Source organism: Fundulus heteroclitus, chromosome 5 (assembly GCF_011125445.2).
Source record: "Fundulus heteroclitus isolate FHET01 chromosome 5, MU-UCD_Fhet_4.1, whole genome shotgun sequence".
Taxonomy (NCBI): Eukaryota; Metazoa; Chordata; class Actinopteri; order Cyprinodontiformes; family Fundulidae; genus Fundulus; species Fundulus heteroclitus.
This window is the reverse complement of record NC_046365.1, coordinates 38,249,601-38,274,329: the sequence shown is the minus strand read 5'-3', so window position 1 is coordinate 38,274,329 and position 24,729 is coordinate 38,249,601. Positions and strand designations below refer to the sequence as shown.

The 24,729-nt window shown below is 40.1% G+C and overlaps 1 protein-coding gene across 1 annotated transcript in view; it reads right to left on the bottom strand.

Annotated features, from left to right (window-relative positions):
• The window catches only part of frem3 (Fras1 related extracellular matrix 3), a 58,295-nt gene that overhangs the window by 9,608 nt on the left and 23,958 nt on the right, over positions 1 to 24,729 (bottom strand). Inside the window, exons 3-16 of the mRNA XM_036137542.1 lie at positions 19,778 to 19,924; positions 16,704 to 16,934; positions 16,487 to 16,612; positions 16,111 to 16,362; positions 10,595 to 10,744; positions 10,304 to 10,513; positions 8,804 to 9,001; positions 8,560 to 8,724; positions 6,295 to 6,477; positions 6,087 to 6,217; positions 3,012 to 3,170; positions 2,625 to 2,928; positions 2,409 to 2,540; positions 987 to 1,318 (exon numbers count right to left, since the gene is read on the bottom strand). Coding sequence (XP_035993435.1) covers positions 987 to 1,318; positions 2,409 to 2,540; positions 2,625 to 2,928; positions 3,012 to 3,170; positions 6,087 to 6,217; positions 6,295 to 6,477; positions 8,560 to 8,724; positions 8,804 to 9,001; positions 10,304 to 10,513; positions 10,595 to 10,744; positions 16,111 to 16,362; positions 16,487 to 16,612; positions 16,704 to 16,934; positions 19,778 to 19,924 — 2,720 coding nt within the window. The remainder of the gene's footprint in view (positions 1 to 986; positions 1,319 to 2,408; positions 2,541 to 2,624; positions 2,929 to 3,011; positions 3,171 to 6,086; positions 6,218 to 6,294; positions 6,478 to 8,559; positions 8,725 to 8,803; positions 9,002 to 10,303; positions 10,514 to 10,594; positions 10,745 to 16,110; positions 16,363 to 16,486; positions 16,613 to 16,703; positions 16,935 to 19,777; positions 19,925 to 24,729) is intronic.

Here is a 24,729-nt window from a genome sequence, read left to right as displayed (position 1 = left end):
CTCCCCTATGTTTTCGTCTGAGAAGACGAAATATTTCCTTGTTTTCACATGCGCAGTGCGCGAGTCTGGGGGAAATCGGCTCATAGATTCTTGTAGCTCTGGTTCAACAGCAGGAGGCACTCACGATCACCTCAGGAGGGCCGACTGAATCTCAGACATGTCTGATTTTCATCCAATCATAAGATTCCTAATCAGGCGGTGGTTGTGAGAGGCTAATCGCCCCTCGTTACCCCCTGGATACGACACAACGCAGGTCGCATGATGCACCTGAAACTCGGCCCAATCAAAAAAAAAAGTGTTTTTTCACAGGGGCACTGAACAAAAAAACAAAACAACAAAAAAACAACAATAAAATGGCAATATTTAACTGTGTAATAATATTATGTGAGCCACTTGTGGCTCTGGAACTGCAGGTTTCAGACCCCTGATCTAGCAGTTGAAATCTTTGCCCCAAGCTCAATACAGCTAAAGCTAAATGAGAAACATCTTAAGTTTTAAATTATTTTTAAGTAGAGTAAAACTGTATAGCTAAAAAATAATAATAATATTGGTCAAAGTGACCAATCAGTTATGGTTTCTTTGCCATTGCAAATAATTATGAGAAGTGTATTTAATATCATGTCTTTAGTACAGGGGCCATAACAGGGGCCAGGACCATTTCTACAGGGGAATGGGCCCCTGTTGGCCCCTGTCTAGGACCGCCCCTGCTGGTGACCTATCCAGGGTGTTCCCCGCTTCTTTTCCAAGTAAGGCACCAGGACACCATAACCCCTCCGCCACCTAGCATGGATCAGTAGGAATAGATAACGGATGGATGTCCTGTGATTGGATCAAATTAAATATTAAAGAAAATCGTAACAGATGTAGGAAGAAGAGGAAATCTTGAAAGCCTGAGAACACAATCCCAGGTGTGAAGCCCAGCAGATACCCAATACACAGCTGACAGCACAAACAGTGTCACGGAGCACGGAGTGATTAAAGTCCACCTGTCCATCGGTGCCGATGGATCCCCCGCAGTCGTTCAGCAGCTCGGACATGTCGTAGTAGCTGGTGAACTCCCAGAGGCAGGCCTCCAGGTTGAGGTTCCTGTAGAAGCGCAGCGAATTGGCCGAACGCATGGCGGCGCTGTACTGGTACGGCGAGGTCTCCCCGATGATTTCAGGGTTCTTGGTGGCGTCTGTGATGAAGCCGTAACCCGTTTGGATCTCGTTGAAGTCCAGCAGGTTGGAGCAGCGGTGGTTCCCCACGCGTGTGCCATCCGGGCTCAGGGTGAGCTCAAAGTTGGACAGCGGTCTGGTGGAGATCACCGGCAGCATTCCTGGCGGAGGACAAGAGGCTCAACATGGATTCTCTAATACAATTTCAGCTATTGGGCCAAAATTGTTAAATGGAAAGCGCTCAAGGGCCAAAAAACGAATAAAAATAAATCTCGTAACCATGCCCACCAAAATGTTACCATTTTAAGAAAAGATATTAAACTGTATTTAGACTTAGACAAACTTTATTATCATTTTGTATGCACAGAGTGCGTACAGAACGAAATTTCATTTGCATACAGCTTAAGAATTTCAGTGAATTGCAGTGGATTCCAGAATAAAGTAACTTTGCAGGATAATAAAGTAACTTAGCAGGAACTTTAGCCTATTTTACCAAATGAATTCCAATCAGATTTTAATGCGCCAAAGTCTGCGTTTGAGTAAAAGTCGCCCTATTTACTATGAAATTAAAGCGAATGTAAAAAAAATTGTTTTTCAAAAGACAAATCGTTTGTGTTGTACCAAACATTCAATTAAACATTCAATTGTAAGATTTAACTTGCCTATAATAGATTTATAAGAGATTTTCTTTATTTCAGACACACAAGTATATAATAAAGACAGTATATGTCCATATAACATAAATTAAAACAGTCTGAAAAAGGGTGTATTGGCAGAAGCAATAAGCTTATAATGCCCACCCTGCAAAGCAAATTTACATTGGACTAGAAAGCAAAAAAAAAAGAAAAAAGAAAGAAGATAAAAAGATGGCCACCGTTTATAATACATACCAACGTATGATTTTAGGAAAAGTATTATTCTACAATATTAACATATTGCGGTGAAAAAAAAAAAGGTAACGCACCAAGTATCTAAGCTCTTAACTGCATTCACATGATTCATAATTTTAAATATGTTTTTAAACTTTTTTACTGTTGTACAGTCTTTTAGCTCCTGATCTAATTTGTTCCATACATCAACCCCAACAAAAGAAACACAACACATTTTTAGATTAAAAATAAAAAGTCTCCATCTGCAAAAAGCCACCAGCGCTGGTTGGCCAAATTCAGTTGGGGGGGACAGAAACAGCACAGGGGCCACAGCCTGCTCTGATACGATGCAACAACAATGCCCACGCAGGAAGAGACTCACCGTCCATGTGAGGCATGTTGACGGTCAGTTTGATGAGGTTTGGGAAGTCCGGATCGTCTGGACCCGTGTAGCGGATCTTGGCAGAGAACGGTTCTGCTCCAACAGTTCCCAGGACACGGGGCTGACACATTCCTGTGAAGAATCAAAGCCGGCCCACAACGGGTCAACTCACAGAGGCATCAGTGTGAACCGATGCACTCCTCCGCCGGTACCCACCCTCCTCTGTGCTGATCACAACGATGGGGCTGGACAGCTCTAAGCCGGCGTCTCCGTTGGCGTTGAAGGCTCTTGCCGCACACTGAACTCTGGAACCAGCTTGAAAGTAGATCGAATCCAAGGTGATGGACTTGGTGTTGGTGAAGAAGGTGTTGGTGTCCACCTCCCTCATGGGGCTGGTCACGCCGTCCGGTCCGGTGGGAGCGCTGATCAGCCAGCGGTACTGGGTCAGAGTGTCGTTGATGCTCTCCGCGGAGCAGATGGAGCCTGTTTTGTCAAAGTCGTGGTACTTTGGGTTGCAGGCCTGGAAACAAAAGAGGAAGAGATTTTGAGTCAGCTCCGAGATGACTGAAGGCGACGGACCAGAGGAAGCAGGGCGGTACCCACCGTCACGCACACCACAGGGTACCCGTTGGGCGGGCTGGGCCTGTCTCTGGTTCTGGCCGTGTCATCATACATGAGGAGGGACACCACATGAGGCACGGCGGGGAACGTGACGTCTGCAACGCTGTCCATCTCCTCGATGTACACGATGGCCTTGTTCATCTGCCGAGCGAAGGGAAAACGATCAGTGCAGCTTCTCTAACAGGTGATAACGGCAACGTTCAGATCATAATCGGCCTCCGTTCGTTCACTGAAGGCTTTTCTTTGGTTTGTGCTTCTCACGGTACGTCGGTCTGCTTTGTGAGTCTGAGTTTGTGCTCAGATCCATCTACCTCAAAGCAGACGGCCACCAATCAGGCTGCAGGTCTCTCATTATCCCTATAACTCCAAATGCATCATTTTCGATACAAATATTTAGATAAAAAAAATATATATAACAAAGTCAATATTTTTCCTGAACATATAATTTACAACATACAAATTAATATATATTACACTCCCTATATAAAAATGTAGAAAACATGAGGAAAATGTCCTAACGTATCAATTGCGGTACAAAGAAAATTTGAAAGCCTGACATTTTTTTAAATCAATCAAAAAAGATTATCCTTTTTTTTATAGATGACGTTTATATTACTATTACTATTACTTTACTATTACTTCTAGACGTTTCCTCACAATTACTCGCATCATTTTAAGGGATATTATTAAGGTGATCTATTTTCTCTCCACTTCTTACACCCGGCTTCTAGTGAAGAGATTTAATCTGCTCATTTCTTTTAAACCACACATATATTTATTTTCATTTTTCTCAAATGGGACTTTATGGTTATTTCATCACACTTAGTAGCGCTGGACGATATAGAAAAAAAAGCATATAGATAAAATAGAAATCATATTAATCGATATTGATAATTATCAACTAATATAAAACATTTTAAGTGCAGCCCTGGATATTTTATGCTGTTGCTTAGCGACCTATTTTTAGATACAGAAAACATAAACATTGAATTCAAACTCAACCCTTTATTCAAACAACTTTTTACCAAAACTGCAAGTTTTTGAAAAATTAAAAAGAAAACATGCTCTCTGAATGCCCTCAAGGGGGCGGGGCTTGGTTCCTGGGTCTGCGTTGTAATTGGTTGGAAGGATCTAACGATATAATATTAACCTACATGATAGAATGCAAAAGGAAGGAAAACTGTTATTCTATTGAACTTTTTATTGACTCTTTTTCCTATCATTGATATACGTCTATCGATCGATATAGTTATGCAATTATCATCCAGCCCTAACACTTAGATTATGTTTCTTTTCACATGCTGCCATATTAATTAATTGTGGTAATTAATTCTTAGGTTTATCACATTTTAACAAGCAAAAGGTTTGTTTGCCGTGACCAAATTGAATTCCCTACATTACATCATGCTGTTAGGCAACGGTTGTGTATCTCGTTCTGGACTCTGACTGGGTAGTTTAAACGTTTTCATCTAAAGCGTTATGTTGTTCCTGCTAGAAGGTGAACATTCCCAGCATTCCCAAGTCTTTCTCAGCCTCCAACAAGTTTTCTTCTATGTTTTTCTTCTTGGCCCTGCTGATGGAAAGCATCGGCACAGCATGACGCTCCACCGTCACGTTTTAACCTGGGCATGCTGTTCAGGGATATATGCAACGTCAGCGTTGTGCCACGCCTTCAGAATCAGGATCAAACATATGCACCAAGTTCATTGGCACTAACAAGGAGTTTGACTTTGGATTCCAACGCTTGCGTCGTGTAAAAAAAACAGGCAGACGTGTAACAGCAAGAAGAGCAGCAATCTACAATCTATTATAGAAAATACAATATTCAGGGGGAAAAGGTAAGAGCAGGACCCTTTTTCCTCCTCTTTTATATCTGTGTTGTTTCATTACATGAGTTGTGGCAAACTGGACACTTCCTTTAAAGTCAGATTTGTGGAACACGTAGCTAATTGTCTCCCACCTGAGCAGCGAATCTCTGCAGCTCCCCCAGAGTTACCACAGACATCTCAGCTGTGTCTCTGATTAAATGCTCCCCTGGCTCGGCCTGTCAGTTTATCTGGAGGTTTGTGGTTATGCCATGCTCTTCCCGTTTCCAGATGTTCGATTGAACAGAGCGAGACGTTTAAAGCCTGGATTATTATTTTATTAGATTTTTTTATTTGATTTTACAACCTAACTGTGCAGTTAGCTTGTCCACAACTTCATTCCTGACCGGTCTGCTGAGTACCTTGGTCTTCACGATGCGGTTTCTTCACCGACGCTCATGTGAAATCCAACCGAAACACTAAATTTGTAACGTGATAAAATTTGATTCCTCATTCCAACCAATTTTTTATTAAATTGATAATTTAACAGTATAAAGATTGGCTGAAATAATGGGCAGACATCAGCAGTTCTGTTTCTCTACTGGTTTAGCTCTGGAGGGACTCACTTTTCTTTTTTCTTTTCTTTTGTTAATCATCTTAAATGTCTCTAACTTTGGTCATTCTTAAAAATAATTTTACTACCTACACCCGTGAGAAAGTTTTTCAAATATTTAACTCAAGTCATAAAGTCTCTCCCCGTGTTTCAGGGGGTAATACGATTGTTTCTGCGCCCGATTTTAATTCTTATCCGTCTTTCAGACTCTTGACACCATCTGTAAGCGGATGAGAGCGTGCGGGATTCCACAGATTTAAAATAGAGATCACCGAGCTCTCCGTGGGATTTACAGTTTTAATTACAATATAATGAAGCACAAAACAATTTGGCGAGCGGCAAGCTATTTCTAACCTGAATGGCATGCGGCGACTGCAGCGCGTTTGGGTTCGAGTGTCCCAGTTCTGTTTATAGCTTTGTCTTCTGTTGGGCTGTGCAGGGACATTCCCCTCAGCATCTCATTCCAGAGGGAGACGCTTTTTAAAGGCCTGAGCTTGGGCTGTGCTGACAGCACCGCCAGCTGCCGCGTGCCTATTTTAACGCAGGCTGACACGGCGGGACGCGTGCTCTCGTGCGCACACACGCCCCGGATGAAGGCTGGTTTCTGTTTGTTGTCAGTGCGCCGGTGCTTTAACTCACCTGTACCTCAGCCACCATGTTGTCGTCAGGCTTCATGTGCACCGTGAAGGCCTCTCTCATCTCCCGCTGACCGTCGTACAGGATCTCGATTTCAACAAAACGTTCCTTGTCGCCTTCCTTGAAGTCCACGTCTTAAACACAGAGCGGAAGGTAAGCCGGCGATCAGCGGAGCGGCGTCCCTGCAGAAACCCAAACCGGGGCCCCTTACCCTCGGACAGCGGGTTGTAATCCTCTCCGGAGGTTGCAGAGCCGTCCTTCGTGTGCACCCTCACCACGGACAGTTTTGACGTGTCTCCAAATCGCAGGATGGGAATCTTCACTCTGGCCACCTCACCTTTGACCTGAGGTTCACGCACGCTGTATTTGATCTCAGAGAAACGAATGATGGGCTCTAAAAACAGACAACAAACACGTTAATGAGCTTATTTGTCCACACAAATCTATTGAGTTTAACTCATCATCACAGAAACACAGTGCTGTCCAGGTTTATCAGCACCTGTGGGAAAGAACGCTACGATGAATCCATCTTTTACTGGAGTAAGAGGATCTCAGAAGATCCATTTCATTTTAGTTTATGTATTCAATGAATATATGATTTTGAACAAAAGCACCAGAGGCATCATTATTAGTACTACTGCTTTAAATTGTTATTTTTTTCTTTGCAAATGGGATGGCATTAAGTTCCCTTCACTCTCAATTAACCACAGTTTGGAATAAGCTTGTTTATTTATATGAGATTTCTGGCTAAGACGGCAGCAAAGAAGCTCAGTTTCAAGGATGAAAGCAAAAGTTTTAAAAGATATAATAATTTTCAAGTCTTCTAATCCTTGAGTCCTTCAGTTTTGTACTTTAACATTCTTGCCAAGTTGCAGCACACAGAGAGAGAGAGAGAGAGAGAGAGAGAGAGAGAGAGAGAGAGAGAGAGAGAGAGAGAGAGAGAGAGAGAGAGAGAGAGAGAGAGAGAGAGAGAGAGATCTCCCCTTGTCAGTAGATTTTCTACAGGATTTCAGTCTGATTAATAATTTCTGCAACAATTTAGAAATAAATTGTGGATCATCATCTCGCTGACAGACCCAACAGTGACCTGATGTTCTTGGTAGGGCCAACAGATTTTTATGTGAAATGTCTTTGGATATGAAAAAAAAAAAAGAAAAGTTAATGATCCTGAGTAATCTAACAAGGTTGCAAAGGGGATTTAAAATAAAACCAGGCCCACAGCATCACAGACCCTCCACTGTACCTAACAGTGGGCACCAGTTTTCCTTTCACACGCTCATCCCTCGCTTCGCACCAACCCGGCCTGCGTGTTTGTTCCATGAGCAAAATAAAATTATTGGGGCAAAAAAGGCTTTTTTTTAAAATTATGTTGATGGTGTCTGTTGGGTGTTATTGAGAACGACCCTCACTTGCTGCTCTTTAATCTCCAATTTGCCATCCTCCTCAGTGTGTCGGGGCAAAACAAACTTGTAGCCGGCGGGTAAAGGAAGCTCCTGTGTCACCTCACATTCATACCCCAGGGGAACAGAAGGTTGCTCATCAGTTCCTAGAAAACCTGATCAACTTCAAAAAGAAAAGGTTTATACTTTTCATAAAACCTGTGAGTTTCGTGAGGTGCAAATCCCGCGGGCTCGTCGCCACAGCTTCCAGGGCCTTCAGCACTGTGGCTGATGGGGGGGGGGGGGGGGGGTCTCCTTTGCTCTGGGAGCCTTACAACCACTACTGAGCATTTTTCTAATGGATAAACCTTACAGACACAAGTGCACTCTTACAAACACCTACAGGTGCTTAAATCCAGGAGCTTACAGATTCACTTCTACACAGATAAAAACCCTATAATTAGCTTTAACTGTCCATATATACATCTTGTTGTTAAACAATGCTACGCATTTTTCAGTGATGTCATCAAGGCGTTGGTTATTTGTACCTGTAATACTTTATGGTTTTGCTGTTCTTTTGTAGCTCTCTTTGCAGGTGTAGAAACAGACTCAGAGGATCTCTCTTTTTCCTTTCCTCTATTTTTAGGCCCCTTTTCTCCCTTTTAGCATTTTGTCTCATCTTTTTCTCTTCCTTTCTGTCTCTCTTCTACTTTTCCGTTTCTGCGTCCATTGAACTTCAAATAATCCCAAAATAATATCTAACAAAGTTTTTTTTTTTTTTACATGTATATCAAGCAGAGCACTATGGCAAACGCAGTAATGCGCCACTCTCTCAGGATTTTTCTACATTTTCGGTGTGAAATTGTTACTGCAGATTAATCTGAATTTATTGTAAGGCTGTTGGTACATCCTCGACCAGATGTGCCATCACCAAAAGTGAGAAATGGATATGGCTGTTTTCAGATTGGGTAAAATTACACACCTTGGTCATATTTCCTTGCTAAATTTCAGTGTGATAAATAAAATCTAGAGCAAAGCTTTACCAAAACAGATGATTTAACATCTGAAATAATAATTTCATTCTGGGGAGCACGTACTGTCTTTCTCATCCGTGATGGTGACCAGCGCGTCCTTCTGCTCCCCGATGGAGGCGCCATACGGGGACACGCTCTTCGGACTCCCCAGCACCAAGCGAAACTCCTCATCTTCCTCGTGGACGGCGTCTTCCATCAGGCCGACCACACACGGCTTCTCCGACTCACCTGACGTGTGAGAAAACATTTCAATAACGGGAGAGTTGACAGCGAGGACGGGTGAGGTGTGTGTCGGGGCTCAGTGCACCTGGCAGAAAGGTGATGATGGAGGCGTCGGTGTTCGGCCTCTCGCTGTAGTCCATCATGACCTGAGCAGAGCCCTGCCGGGTGTAGCAGCGCACTGTGGATCTGAGGCTGATGTCTCCACTGCGATACACCGTGGCTGTCACTTCGCCGTCAGATTCATCCACCTTGTAGCTGCCCTCCTTAAACTGAACCTTTGGCACTGAAAGCAAAACAATCATCATACGTTGAGCCAGAAATAATGACTGTAGGTCCCTGAATGTTTGGGTCGATGTCCTGAGGGCCAGCTCAGCAGATACGCTGCTCATGTCCATTATGAGACGCATGGACTAACCTCGACTGTCATTAACTATCAGGATGAAACCCGTAGACCCATTGTTAGACCTTTGGCTGGAGCATTGGGTCCTGGGTTCCTTTAGGTGCATTATAATGCAAAAATTTTATAATTATAATGAAAAATTTTCTGGATAATCATTTAAAAATGTTTAACATAATGTTTGTACTGATTGTTGTGTTGTTGAATAGTGGATTTGGATGTTAAGTTTAACTGTTAATTAACATGGCATCATATGAAAAATAATAACAACTGAAAGCTATTTATATTTATAAAATAAATATTTATGACTAATATTGAAAAGTAGAGATTTGTATATTTAAATAAATGTAATTGTGTAATTGTAAATATTTATTTGAAATGTATTTTAAAGTTAAAGAACTTAAGTTAGTTACTTGTTCATTTAACTTTGATAACTTTGTGGGTTTGATTCACAGTGGTTTGCTTTGTATTGTTTATATAGTTTACCATTTCCTTGGTAGTTTAAGTGGAATTAATTTAAGTAAATTAACTTATGGATTTATAATTGTTTAATTTTCTTCTTTTGGGCTTGTTTAAAGGTTTTTACCTGCTTCTGGACCAATTTTGCACATGTCCTGACATTCACCAAATGTCTGCACACATTAAAAAAGAACTTGACAAAAAGAGCTTGACATATGTCGTGGGTATTTATATATATATATATATATATATATATATATATATATATATATATATATATATATATATATATATATATATATATATATATAAAAATATATATATAAAAATATATATATATATATATATATATATATATATTTATTTATATATATATATATATATATATATATATACATACACACACATACATGACTCCTAACAGGAAGAGAAATCTGCAGAAACTTACTGAGGGTTTATTATTAAACATAAAAAAGTTTAACATTTATTTACAGTTATTTTTAATGACATTAGAAATAAAACTAATGTTGATTACACGTGCCAGGATTGAGTATTTTAATTATTTAATAATAGACACAAAATGACTTAAAATATACTGAATGTATTACTTGTGTTTATTCTATTCTAATTATTATTATTATCATTATAAATACAAGTACTATCTAAAATCAAGCCTTTTTTTTTTAGACTGCTGATTTTTCAGATCGACATTAGAACTTCTCCACTCACAGTCAGTGACCGTGTCGTTGATGGTGATGGTCGTCTTGCTCGGTTCTCCTAAAACGGCGTTCATGGGCATCCTCAGCACGAGGTCAAAGGTCTCGGGCCCCTCCAGTCTAGGCTGACCCAGGTCGTCCAAGATGGTCACCCTAAATGTCTGCATGGTCACTCCGGGCGCAAAGTCCAGGTTGCGACTAATGCCGACATAGTCGAGTCCAGCTAAGAGACACAGGGAGGAAGGTGGCGTTATTATTCTGACCGGCAGTCGTGGGTTTTATTTTATCAGCCTGCCTCCGTTACCTTCTGCAGAGACAGGATCGCTCTTCCTGGAGCGAACGGTGACCGAGGCGGTCTTGGACAGGTCGGTGCCTGTCCTCCAGACCTTCACCTCCACGTAGCCTGAGCTCTCCTCCGCTACATATTCAGGCTCTTCAAAGTACACCGAAGGCTCTGTAGGACAGCAGACACAGCGGTCGGTCAAACAGTGAAGTTATTTTACATGACATACACCAGACTTTTCCTAATAAAATACACCTTTTCTGTTTTGTCCATCCAAAAGTGAAACAAAAACACATTTTTAACCAGGGCTGGACACTGGGACGTTCACTGGAGTACATTCTAGTCGCTGTGCTGTGTACTTTTACGAAGCATAGACCAGCATGGTTAAACTGTGTGATTTTTTTGCTTGGGCTCAGAAAGAGAGCCGTCATTCATCTTCTCCTCTCTTCCCTCAGCATTCCTGCCTCGCTCATCCGCGTCCAGACAGCCCCGTCTGAACTCCAGGCCAAAGAGCCGAGGACACACCTGAACACGGAGGCGTGCGCTTGTACATGCAGGCAGGAGGATGTGGAGGGATGTTCCTGCTTTGTGCTGATCGGGGAACCCGATAAGAAGCACGGTCAGGTAGACCGGGGGGGCAACAAAGAGACAGGGGAAGAATTCAGAGCGCTGGAAGAAAATGTCCATTAATCTCTCGTCACTTTTGCATAAAGCGGGGTTTTTCATCGCCCTGTGTCCGGTGATGGCTCTTAGAAAATAACTGAAAGATGGGCAGATTCATAGCGGCAGCCTTTAAGCAGGAACGAGAACAAGGTGAAGGAAACGGGAAACAAATATTTTTGTTAACATCCTTATTTTTCTTGTCATTAATGTGAACTGGATTTAGGGCTGTCAGGTTGTGGAAAGACTTTTGATGTTGGTGCATCACAGCTTTCTCTGCTATTATCCTCCTCTCTGTGCACGGTGGCAAGACAAACCTTCATCCAGCCTCGTTTATCGCAGCTGCAGTTATTGTGGTTCCTGTAAACCAGACCTCTCAACTTTTATGGAAAGCTAAGAGAGAGATTATGTTCCTTTTCGTCTGTAGTGGAGATGTTTTGCTTTTGTTAAAAAGTGAAAAAGGAGTGTCAACACTTTATTGTCCAGTTAGTGGGTTAAACAGAATAAAAACACACAACTGTTCTCCCTTGATTGTTTCAACATACCCAGGTTGCCTAATATGAGGAGGATTACATCTGTTTAAACTCCATTCACAACATAAACGCTCAGTATTGCACCTTCTCAACGAGTAAACGGCTCTGTGGTTGTTCCCAGATTCCTGACGAATATACAGTTTGTTCTAATTGTCGTTCATCTCCAGAAATCCTGTCTGCTGCAACCAAAACTCCACCTTTCTGAGTCCATTCAGCTGTCTGCTTTATTCTTTTAAAATATATTTAGTTTCTAGATACTAAGAAACTAAATATGGATCCGCATGAATGGATGCAAGCAAACAGACCCCAAATGTACAAATAATCACTGAATAAAGTAATAAAGTAGTTTTAAGTTCTTCCCAGTATTATTACACTCCTTTTTTTAAAGAATGGAGAAATGCTTTTATACAGAAAACAACGTAATTATTGCTTTGATTTTGAATACAGGCATATTTTTAAAAAGCAGCAGATTATTTGGTGTCACTTTCTGACTTATGAAGCACGACACAGAAGCACTTTATTAAAATGTAATTTTCTCTCGGCTTAACCATCGTGAGATGTCGCTAAGGGACAACGGCCATCGTGTCACATTGTATTTCTATCTCAAAGGAACAGAAAGTGAGAAATTACTGATTAAAAGGAAAAGTATGTATTTAAACTACGGCGACCTTGGTATGACTCTGACTTTCTATCTGCGAGTTATAAAAATCTCCTGTTTCATGGAGATTAAAGGTTTTTAAAACCTTTAATCCCCCATGCTTTGAGATAAGCCTGGCCATGTTTGAAGCCAATTTGTCGTAATCTCTGGGTTGAGTTGGTAAAAATAGGATGTATAATGTTGTTTTTTTATGTTCTATCTACCACTTTTCATAGCTTCACACCAAACTGTTCCAGAGGCTTGCAGTTTCGTGGGGGGGCTGTGTAAAAATATTAAAATTTCAGTTTGTTCACGACCCTTAAAACACCCAAAAATTAACAATGACTCGTCTGCAAAAGATTTATGCAAAGTCCAAAATCAGACTTTGAAAAATCCTCAGTGGGATCAATGGGAAACCATTGATCATGATCGCTCAAACGAAAGTCTGCTCAAACATAAAGCAACGAGGATCAGCAGATTTTGTGACAAATTAAACATGCATCAAAGAGTTTCAGCTGGCCCAGCAATGCACCGACTGCCTCTAGGTCAAACGTTGCTAGAGATGCATGGATTCTGCTGTTCGCTGCAGCACAGAACAACAGAATCCATGCATACGGGATCGAGTTGTTGCCCTTCTGGACGAGCGGCAGCATTGGGACGTCTTCTGCACCTCTCTGCATGTATTCAGAACGCAGGCAGGCCAGACGGAGGCAAACGATTGCCAACACGGCAGCCTGGGGATCAGTGGGAGGACGTGTCAGACAAATACAGGAACAATGGAGGCTTGGAGCTGGCAGGAACCCAAACCTGAAGTTTACTCAGGCGGACAGATGCCGTAACCCGTTGACACACATGTGCAGATTTACGGCGTTATTTCAGGACCCACCAAGAAGGAGAACCACAATAAAGTTTCAGACAGAGGTGTCCTCTCTTGTTTTTCACGTGTCTGGGAACAAACAGGACTTGTTGAAACCTGACACTTTAATTATATTCAGATGTAGTGCAGCTAATTACTTGAAGCGAGTGCTGGGAAACAGAGAGAAAGAGAGAGAATATATGAAAGAAGAGTCAGAAAACCTCAAAACAGTGAGTTCCCAGATTCCAACAAGCGGATGGGACAGAAGGAAAACATGACTGTCACATGGACAATGGTCCCCCTTACTGCACCACCTGTCTGCTTATAGGCTTGTGAACAAAAGGAGGGCCTCAGTATTCCTGTAATGATGGCATGGGGGTCCCTTCTTATCTGGGAGGTGACACTGTCTGTTTAACGTAACACCTGTCTGCTGTTACCTTGTAACCATTCAGGCGGAGAGGTGAGCAGCGAGGCTCATGCATGGCGGGAGTAATGGGGGATGAGGATGCTGCTAACCCAAAATCCAAAAGTTACACTGAGAAAAAGGAACTGAAGGTAAGTACAGTTTTCTTGAAATGAGTGTATTTGCCCTTGATTTTAGCGGGTACATAAGATTATCTGCATGTATTTTGACCCATAAAATAAGATAATTAAATGTACTGCACTTAAAAAGGGGTGATGGAGATGAGTTGATCTTATTTTGCAAAAATCTTATTGCATTGGCAGATCATTTAAATGTGTGTTCAAATCAAGGACAAATTTTATTTACTCTTAGTTCCGTTTTTTGCAGTGTAATGCTTTGGTTGCTACCACCTCTCAGATACCAGAATGAATACATTAAATATTAAAAGGTTGTTGTCCATCCCTGCAGCTCTGTTACCTCAGCACATGACTGCATTCCTTCAGACTCTCTGGAAGAAATATATTTTGTTTTGTAATGTTAAATCCAGTTAGAGAAGTCAGAAAAATATATATTTTAGTGGTTCGCAAAGGTTTTGAACCATCTTGACTTTCTTCATGTTTTTCTTTCACGCAGACTGAAATTTTTAAAAACAAATTTTTAGGATTTCTTGATCAGTAGCTAAACAGAATTTGTTATTTCAAGTTTTTATTTGGTCTTTTTTTCCACTCATGTTTTACCAGTCCTTTTACCAGAACTAAAATTTGGAAGGTGGAAATGTAGAGGATGGAAGAAAAAATGGATCTGAAAACAATATCTACAAGAATTAAGAAAAAATATTCAGAAACCTGACTGAGGACCAGGGAGATCCTTCTGCTGACCTTCGTTACTTTTAACAGCTGCTCCTTGGGAATCACCTTTTAGGTGCTAAAACACTTTTTCATGTCTGCATTCCTCAAGATTTAAGATATGCAACTCAAGAAAATGGGGATGAGGTTTGCCTTTTTGACATACTGCTGGAAATAAAGTGCCTAAAAACCCAAGATGAAATCGTTCTTTGCTAAGTTGTTCTTTTTGGGAACAAAATTGACTATTGTTTTTACGAATAATAAATGGGTCAAAAGTGAGATGTTTAACAAGCAAACAAAGAAAAAGAAACATTATTTTGAAAATAGCCAGATACTAAAATGAAAAGTCAAGATCACGGCTCAAGAAAGCCCCAAGAAAAGATGGTTGGATTGTTGGAAAGGTTGATGAAATGTTACCTAATGCCACAATAAAAGATTTCAAGAGGGATAAAATGTAAGACAATGCTGCGTGTATGCTTGGGCCAGTTACCCGTATCAAGATATACCAATGTTTTAAAAAGATACAGTTTCAAAAACCACACAAAAAATCCATAATGTGGTTCCTACCACCTAAATATCTTTTTTTTTAGAGATGCCAGAGTGACCAGAGTTTTCTTCAGCTATGTAGGGCATAGAGTAATGCAGCAATACCCTGCCTTCACTTGTTGCTGCACACTGCCAGCCAGCTGGCTGAGAGAAAGCTACTACACATTCTCTCTGCTTACAAAAAAAATGAAATAAAGTTGTTTGGAAAGGGGTGTTCATGTCTCTTAAAGTAAAGGAGTGACACCCATCACTCTTATTAAGGTATTGCTGTGTTAAAATTGCAGTTTGCAAACTATGTGCGAGCTAACAGCTAGGCTAATTTACCAGCTAATATTCTTCTTCTGCTTCTTCTTCGTGGAGTTTATTTGGCAGGTGGTAAAAAAAAAACAAAAGATGCGCATTACCACCACCTACTGATATGGAGTGTGGTACAGAATGATTGTCGTTTGATCCTACTTAATTTCTTGCTATCCTTAAATTCCATTAATAAACTTTGTGATTTTAAAAAAAACTTAATCATACTTATAATAATTTTACTTTCTGAATCTTTCTGCAATTTGTTTACTACATAATTTTTTTCTTGAATCTTTTCTAAAACATTTCTCTTCTTACTTTTTCATATTTCTCACATTCTAATATAACATCTTCTATTGTTTCTTTTTCTCCACAATCTTCCCATCATGCTGTATCATGTTTATTTATCATAAATAAATATAAATGAATCATTAAGTCCTGTGAAGCCAAACCTTAATCTTATTAATTTATGTTCTCTCCTGTTTCTACCAGCTAATCGTTTTTTGCATACCAAACACGTTTAAGTACTAATCATTTCAAAAAGGTGTTTATACCAAACTTATGCTTATATCCATATGTAAAAATCTAATTATCTTGTTTTATTTTTCTTTAAATACAATAAAAATGTTTTTACTCAACACAAACCATGGGAATCTCATACCAGCTCATGCCTAGCCAAAAAAAAAACAGGATTTTTTGTATTTTAGAAGAACTGAAAAACAGTTTTAAAACTTAATGGGTGCAGAAGAGATCCTCCACTCACCATCATCGATGTCGGCTAAAATTGTGACTTTAGCGGATGGGAAACTTGTTCCCAGCTGGCCGCCCATCGGCATACTGAGGCTGACGTTGAAGCTCTCCTCTTCCTCGTACAGGGAGTCGTCGATAACGATGATGCGGCACACCTTTTCTCTCTCGTCCTTGTCGAAGCGCAGCACGCTGGTGTGGTCCTCAGGACGGGTGATGTAGTCAGAGTAGGAGAGGACAGCGGCTGGTATGGTGCCGGTGGCCGTGCCTGTGGAGCAATAAACTTTTTTTCCCAGCTGGATGTACTTTAAGGATCAGATAATTGAAAGTCTTTAAAAGCGGCAAAGCAGTAAATAAAGTCCACAAACAGTTTGCAAACAGGTTTATCTCACCTTGCTGGGTGAAACAAACCACCATGAGTTCCTGGCTGGCATCTCCTGAACGCCTGACCGGCACCAGCAGCTCCCCGATATCCTCCTCTATCTTGAATTCAGCTTGTGGAATAAACACCTTCGATTCTGTTTGGGAAAAAGAAAACGGCAAAAACCAATTAACAAAGGTATACATAAAAAAACAAGTAAAACTGTCTTCAACATGTCAGATTTCTACCATCTCCAGGATCTATAATCTCCACTGTTGCAGTATCAGGGTACTCCAGCACCGCCATGACCGGGTCGGACAGCTGAATCTCAAAGTTCTCGGAGGTCTCAAACTCCTTGTCGGTGAAGATCTTCACCCTCCAGGTCGCTGTCGTCTGGCCGGGGTTGAACTGGACCTGCTTCTGGGCTTTGCCACGGAAGTCCTTGTCCTTCTCAGCGGTGCCATCCTTGGTTCCGATACCTAAAAGATAGAGGAATCCGCTGAACTGTAGGAAACAGATTTAGGCACTCAGAATCCTTTATACGAATAAATCAATGCAACCCAAACTGAGACAGAGCGGATAGGGAGGAGGTTTTACCACCACAAGATCCTTGCAGGATTTCCTTCTATAAGTTTTTATCATCCACATGCAGGGTCCAGTCAGATGAGGTTTGCTGATGGAAACATCTTACCTGCTCTCAGTTAGGTCTGGTCACTTTGCCTTTTTGCCACTTTATACATTTGCAGTTTTCATTTTCTCATACCCAACTACTGATTAAAATTAATGTTTATTAATCTGCTTCTAGTTTTCTGCAAGGAAGCTAAAAGTTACAATTGAATTTCTATATGAATGACGTCTCTCAGCAGCTAAACTTGTGTAGAACTGGCTACATGGTTGGTGATACTATTATTAATCATTTTATGTATGCTGATGACCTAGTGGTTTTTAGTGCAAGTTCAGCTGGTCTTCAGAAGATGCTTAATGTCTGTTCAGCATATGGCGAATTACTTGATGTCAAATTCAACCCATCAAAAAGTATCATCTTGATTTACTGCACTAAGGAGGACAAAAATAGAGTATTTCCCAATTTTACTATAGTGCAGTAAAATACTCATCTATAATCTGGAGACATTGGTATGCTTGCCTTTTGAACGGCTAGGAATCTTTTTTTATTGTACTTTTTATTCTTTTATTCGTTTTTGTAATTTGGACCTTGAGTCTGTAATAAAATCTATCTATCTATCTATCTATCTATCTATCTATCTATCTATCTATCTATCTATCTATCTATCTATCTATCTATCTATCTATCTATCTATCTATCTATCTATCTATCTATCTATCTATCTATCTATCTATCTATCTATCTATCTATCTATCTATCTATCTATCTATCTATCTATCTATCTATCTATCTATCTATCTATCTATCTATCTATCTATCTATCTAATAAAATCTATCTTACACAACTCTGGTTAATATTTTCTCCCACCACCATGCTTTGTGCCTCAGCCAACTGGTCCAAATGAGGATTAAAAGAACCAGAATCAATGGAAGTACAGGAAAAAGAACATAAAACCCATTTTCCTCCTCTAGGCTTGTTTCATATCCCCTTCACAGGCCCTATATGTAAAGTCATTTTCCACTACTTACAGTCAACTGTAAAGAAAATGCCTTCTAAGCCTCTTTCACCTATTATCTACCACCAGAATGTCGCTCAAAGTAATTTTATTTTGAACAGGGGTCATAATCTTCTGTATATCTCTGTAAGGTTATTATGGGGTGCTTGACATCATAACAGAAAGGAATAGCACCAGTTTAACTCTCAGGTGAGGTATGGAAAGAGGAAAAACGTGAAGACCAGACTTAGGTGTGACAGCATCTTGTGGAGATGCTGGAGGGTGACTTGAGGTGGGTTGTACATGCAGGGAACCTCTCAAACATCTCACAGCTCAAAGTGGGCAGTGGCCTTAGAGACGTACCCCCCAGTGAGTCATGGCAGATTCACACTGAGCCTGGTTCTGGTTCTGCTGGAGGTTCTCCTCCCTGTTAAAGGGGAGTTTTCCTCTCCACTGTCGCTTCATGCATGCTCAGTATGAGGGATTGCTGCAAAGCCATCAACAATGCAGACGACTGTCCACTGTGGCTCTACGCTCTTTCAGGAGGAGTGAATTCCGTAGAGAGGAAACTGAATTGAACTGAACTGAATGGTAAGGTTTCTTTACTTACGGCACTTTGAATTGTCTTGTGAGCGTAAAGTGCAATATAAATAAACTTGCCTAGCCTAGAATACACATTTTGGTGTGTATTTTCTACTCTTTAACGCTACAAGCTACAGCAAAGTTCATTTGTGCATTTCAGATGCAGGAGCCTTTCACTAGGAGAGCTTTCCCAAGCTTATCTCAGAGGCAACCAGCTTCATGTCAGCAGTAGGGTTTAAGCGTTTTTGGAGACTTCTTTCAGCATCTTGTTTGTTTTCAGGGTGAACTTGGTAAGACAACCAGACCTGAGAGGCTTAGAAGTTGTGTTGATTGTCCTCCACTATTTTAAGGGAGCACTGGCTGGTTTTGAAGCATTTTGAAACCCTTTACCCGACTCATAAGCCGCTACAGTCCTTATTCTAAAGATCTAGTTATTTGGATATCAGAATGGTGTTTACTCTTACTTCAACAGTCAGGAGCAATATATTAAATGTTTTAGCAGGCCAAAGGTCATTCAAAATGTTGGGTAATAATGTTTTAATGATCCTAAGTGGTTTTAGCTATTTTAAGCAGGAATAAAGGTAGGGTTGCTCTAATCAATTCTTTATTAGAAATAGATTTTTTATTACATTATTCACAATTTTTTAATTAGTCTTTTTTCCACTTTTCATAGTCTATATGTTATTTATAGTATGTTAATTTCCCCAACTTTGATAAAACATATGTCAAATAAGACGTCTAAAAAATGTTTCCGCTTTCATCGCTGACCTCTAATATAATGACTGAAAGTGAATCTTTCTAAAGGATTAGATTGATTTGATTGTATATTTCTGAATATGAATTGGATCTGTTTCTCCTTTTAAAGGGACATTTGCTGTGAATTGTTACTGTATGAATAAACTGAAATAAACTGAACATTTAACTGTATGAGAACAACAGAGAAACCAAACAATTTTCACACAGTTGAATTACCACAGCAAGTAAAAAAGTAAAAATTTTACCTAGCACGTTTCTCAGACAGCATTCACAATGTTTTTCACAGTAAAATGCAAAAAAATAAAATAAATTAAAAAAACATTTAAAAAAGAAACTTTAAAGTACACCAAGAGTCAGTACTTACTGACAAAAGAGGTTTCACCCAGGTAGCCTCTGCGTTTCAGCGTCACCTCCAGGAATTTGGCATCTTCATCCACTAAGTAGTATTCCCGCTCCAGAGAGATCCAGGCCCAGTTAAGACGGAACGGCTGCGGCTTGAGTTTGTTTCCACCTGCAGAGGGATGAAAGGGCCTCAATTCAAAGCTCCTTTCTACTGTGCCACAATCTACTTTGTTCTCAATGCGAGTCGGTGAAGCGCGTAAACTGCAATCCGCAGAGAGCTCAGAGATAACAGATATCAAAGAGTCTGTTTCATTTCAGCGGGGAAACACGATAAGTTAATGCCGAGGTTTCCTGAAACTGATCTTAAATCCGGCTCAAGAACTTCTGCAATATGTGTATGTTTTCCAAAGTGCATTTTAATAGTTTAATTAGATCAGTTGTATCCGTGAACTTATTATACACTTCTGAAGAGCAGCAGTTAACTCTGAGGTAAATGAAAGAAAAAAATTAGTCGTTCTGCTGTGGTGACAGAGCATCAAAGCTGTTGAAATTAATTTGTGATTCTGAGAACACTACAAAAACGGATCTAAAAAATAAGTAACATTTTCTTAAAATCAGTGTATTTGTCCTTGATTAGGTAAATAAGACTATCTGCCAATGGAATATGGAGTATTTTGACCCCTAATATAAGATAATTAGATATATTGCACGTGAGAATAAGATGCTGAAGATGAGCTGTTCCTGTTTTAAGTGCAAAAATCTTATTCCATTTATTTCATTAGCAGATCATCTTATTTAGCTGCTCAAATCAAGGAGAAATACACTCGTTACAAGAATATGTTGCTTATTTTTTGTTACGTTTTTGCAGTGAAACAAGCAGCAACGATCCTTCTGCTGTCTGTCATCAAAATGTCAGCGTCACTCAGCGCGCATCAGTTACTGCCCATCAGAAATCAGCTGACGGTATCATCTCAGCTCTGACTCGCTCTGACCGGTGATTAGCGAGTGGGAAACAGGTCATGCTAACAGGTGTGGAAGTTGTTACTGAGTGAAGAAGACTCGGTTGGCTCTTTCTGAATTTATATAGCACCTAAAGCTTTTTGCACTGCAGCCACATTCACCCATTGGCAGACGTTCATACGCGGATATGCAGATCAGTGGGTAACTTGGGGTTACATGCCTTGCCCAGGGGCACATCAACATGTGATAAATGGATGCTGGAATGAAGCCCACAGCCTTCTGCTTACAGCATGACTGAGCCACAGTGGCCCACATATGCCTGCAGTATATCTGTGTGTGACCGTGTTCCTTTAGTTCTTGAGTGCATGAAACGGAGAGGAATATATATTGTTTTTAGCTTCTATGGCTAATAGCTGCCATCCTTGCTCATTAATCAAACATAATGAGCAAACCCCAGTGATTATTCAGCTTGCAGCTGCAACCTACTGCATTAAGGTTTGACTTTATTCCCAGATTGAGGTTCCAAGACAAACTGAACGCAGCGTAATCCATCCAAACCGCCTCCACACTCCCTGTATAAATGAAGCAGCTGTGTAATCTCTCTGTCTCTGTATGTTTATAACTAATGTGTTTGCCAAACAGTAAGAATCTTTGACGTAGACCATTTATAGCAGAGGTCACAGATTGTTTTTAAAAACTAAAGTCCAACTCTGTTAAAATTTTAACTGGATTCAACTGGAGCGGACAGTTTTTCTGATGGTTTTTAAGGCCAGATTGGTAACCTCCAACACATCCTCTCAGGTTTTTTTTATTGTTGAATTTGCATTCATTCTCTTGAGCTATGACATATGTAGTATATGTGACAGAAGCCAGTTAAAAACCTTGTCTAATATCAACAGTTAGACAGTTGAAACTCGGACAGACTTGGGCGTTTTCACATGACGAAATGGTGGCCGACAGGTGCAAATGCCTACAAAACCACTGAACGTGCCACAAATGTCCAAACGCGCTGAAAGAGAAAAATGCTGCCAAACTACCAAACACGACAGCAAATTTTAAAATAGCAACAAACTCCCCCTGAAAGCAGAAGCACACCAGACCACTAGGGGCAGTCAACCATCACATTAAAATTATACCAGGCCCTAGGGGTGGACGATAATTCAATAATGATATATATAGATTGATAGACGTATGGTTCAATATCAAAAACAGGGGTCAATAAAAAGTTCAATAAAAACAACAGTGCAGTCTAGCCTATCGTGTGGGTTCACACTACAGTCATTACATCCTCTCAACCAATCACAAACCCAGGAAAGCTCCATCAGCCTTCAGAGAGTTCAGAAAGCACGTGTTCTTTTTTTCTTTTTTAACACTTACAGTTTTCCTAAAAAGTTGGTTGGATAAAGGGTTGTGTTTGAATCCATTTGTTTAAAATTAGGTCATTAAGCAACAGCAAAAATGGGCAGGTCTGCACTTAAAATCTATATTTTTATTTTTGTTGATAATGATCGATATCGATCAATATGATTTCTATTTTATGGATATGCTTTTATTCTATATCGTCCAGCCCTACCAGGCCCTCAGTAACGACATTATGGTGATGCCAGAAAGAAAACGCACGTTTTCATTCATGTCTTTTTACAACACGTGGCCGTAACCTTTTACAATATTATAGAACATCAGCATATTTACGAAGGTAACATCAGCATGCTTGTCTTTACTGCTCCCCCTAGTGGTCTGGCTCACTTCGGGTTTATTTAGAATGAGTATGCAATATCTCTTCTTTTTTTTTTTTTACTTGGTGTTGTTTTTGGTACTTGCAGCATTTTTTTTAATTCTGCCTCCATTTTCAGTTTTCTTCCGCAGTGTTTCTCTGATGCATTTGTTCTGTTTTTGGAATTTGCAATCATTCATGTGTCTACGGTGCATTTGGCTGTCTGTGTTTAGCTGTTTTGCTGCACAATTGCACCCGTCTGCCACCATAGGACAATGAAAACGGATTTGGGAATAGATCCGAACCGCCTTCCCTGATTCCTGACATTCACTCTACTAGAATTGTGTGACCAGCGCTTGAAATCCAGATCCAAAATGAACTCTGCAAGGAAAAAAGTCAAATATCCAGTCAGAAATATGCCAGAAACGTGTTGCTGGCTTTAAAAAGTCAGGTGGATTGTTTTACAGGTAACTTTACCAGTTTGGTTCCGCGTCCACCCGTTTCTTTATGCAAAACAAATATCGCTCCACAAGTAATATCGAAAAGCTCTGATCCACAACCTTCAAACTACTCCTTAATCCACACTATCTCATGACTCGAATAATCCCTCTAACTGTCAGATCAGTTTAGTTCATTGCCTCAGAGTTGCATACTTTAGGAATACTTAAGATCACAGGTTTCTCCTGTGTAATTGGAATTTTTACTCAAACAGCAGTTCCTTAAGAGCTGATCCTGCAGTAAGATGAGCCTGGTGTGGTGGCCCGTGACATGTGACGGCAAAAGGGTCAGACTTAGCAGATTCTTCTCCCAGTTCTGATCAAGGCGGTTTGAAAAGGAGTTTTTCACTGAGAGTCGCTCCGACAGCGCGCCTACTGACCTAAATCTGTTCAAGATCCAAAAGAGGGAGAGGGGGAAGCTGTTTGGCAACATGCTGAGAAAGCTGGAAAGCTTCACGTTGCGTGATACAAGTGTCAGAAATCATGAAGTGAACCTAAAATTAGACCTGTTAAAAAATAAAATAAAAATAAAAGTGAAGAAAAATGAGCAATGCAGGGAAGCCTCACAATAAACCAACACTGAGTTCAGTTTTGCTTCAGTGACAAAGAAAGAGGCCACAGCTTTTATGCTATGTGACTGGAGGGAATGAGAAGAGGGGGCTGGGAGGAAGGAGGGGGGGGGGCATTTCCTCAAACTCACATTTCAACTCTAAACCAGCCAGAGTAACAATAGATGCAGAACAGCAGACATGCAGAAAGAAGCATGACCAGATCCAGTCATTCCAAAGAGGTCACTCACTATATATTTGATTTATCATGGTTATTAGTTAATAAGATGCTGTATGAAATTAGAAATTTAAATTAGAAACTCATTATAAGTAAAAAAAAAAAAAAAATTCAGAGCAGTTAAACCAATCCAAAAGATGATAGTAAGAAATGTTACTTTTCTGTTGACGTAGAATTGGTCGTATTCAGCTGGAGAATATCCACAAAATCGCTGGTATGCCATCAGATTTTTCTGTCAGTTATTTTACCTCTATTTCTTTGTTTGTATTGTTATTGTTTGTATTATTATTATTATTATTATTATTATTATTATTATTATTATTATTATATCACATATGCATCAACGTATTAACATCCATGTTGACACAGAATGTGATAACCTTAGTGTAGCCTTTAAAACTATCCTAGATTCAATTGGTTTTGCTCAAAATGTGCATAAACCGACGCACTCTTGGCTCCATACTTTAGACCTTGTGCTGACATATGGCATTGATTGTGAAGAATTAACAGTATTTCCTCACAACCCTGTCCTATCTGATCATTTTTTAATAACATTTGAGTTTAATCTAACTGAGTTCTCCACCTCCAAAAGAGGGTTCCATTATAGTAGATCTTTATCGGATAATGCTGTATCAAAACTTAAAGAGTCTGTCCCCTTTTTAATATCCTCCGTATTGCAGAAATGCCCTGTAGATGGCAGCAATGTTGTTTCTTCCAATTCACAAATAGATGTCTTTGTAAACGGTATGACTTCGTCATTGCGTTCTGCATTAGACAATGTAGCTCCCTTGAAAAAGAAGGTGATTATTCACAGGAAGCTGGCTCCTTGGTTTAATTCAGAGCTGCGTTCCTTAAAGCACAATGTTAGGAAATTGGAGAGAAAATGGCGCTCTACACACCAAGAGGAATCCTACTTAATCTGGAAGAACAGTCTATTGTTGTATAACAAGACCCTTCGCAGAGTTAGAGCAGCATATTTTTCATCATTAATTGAGGAGAATAAGAATAATCCTAGAT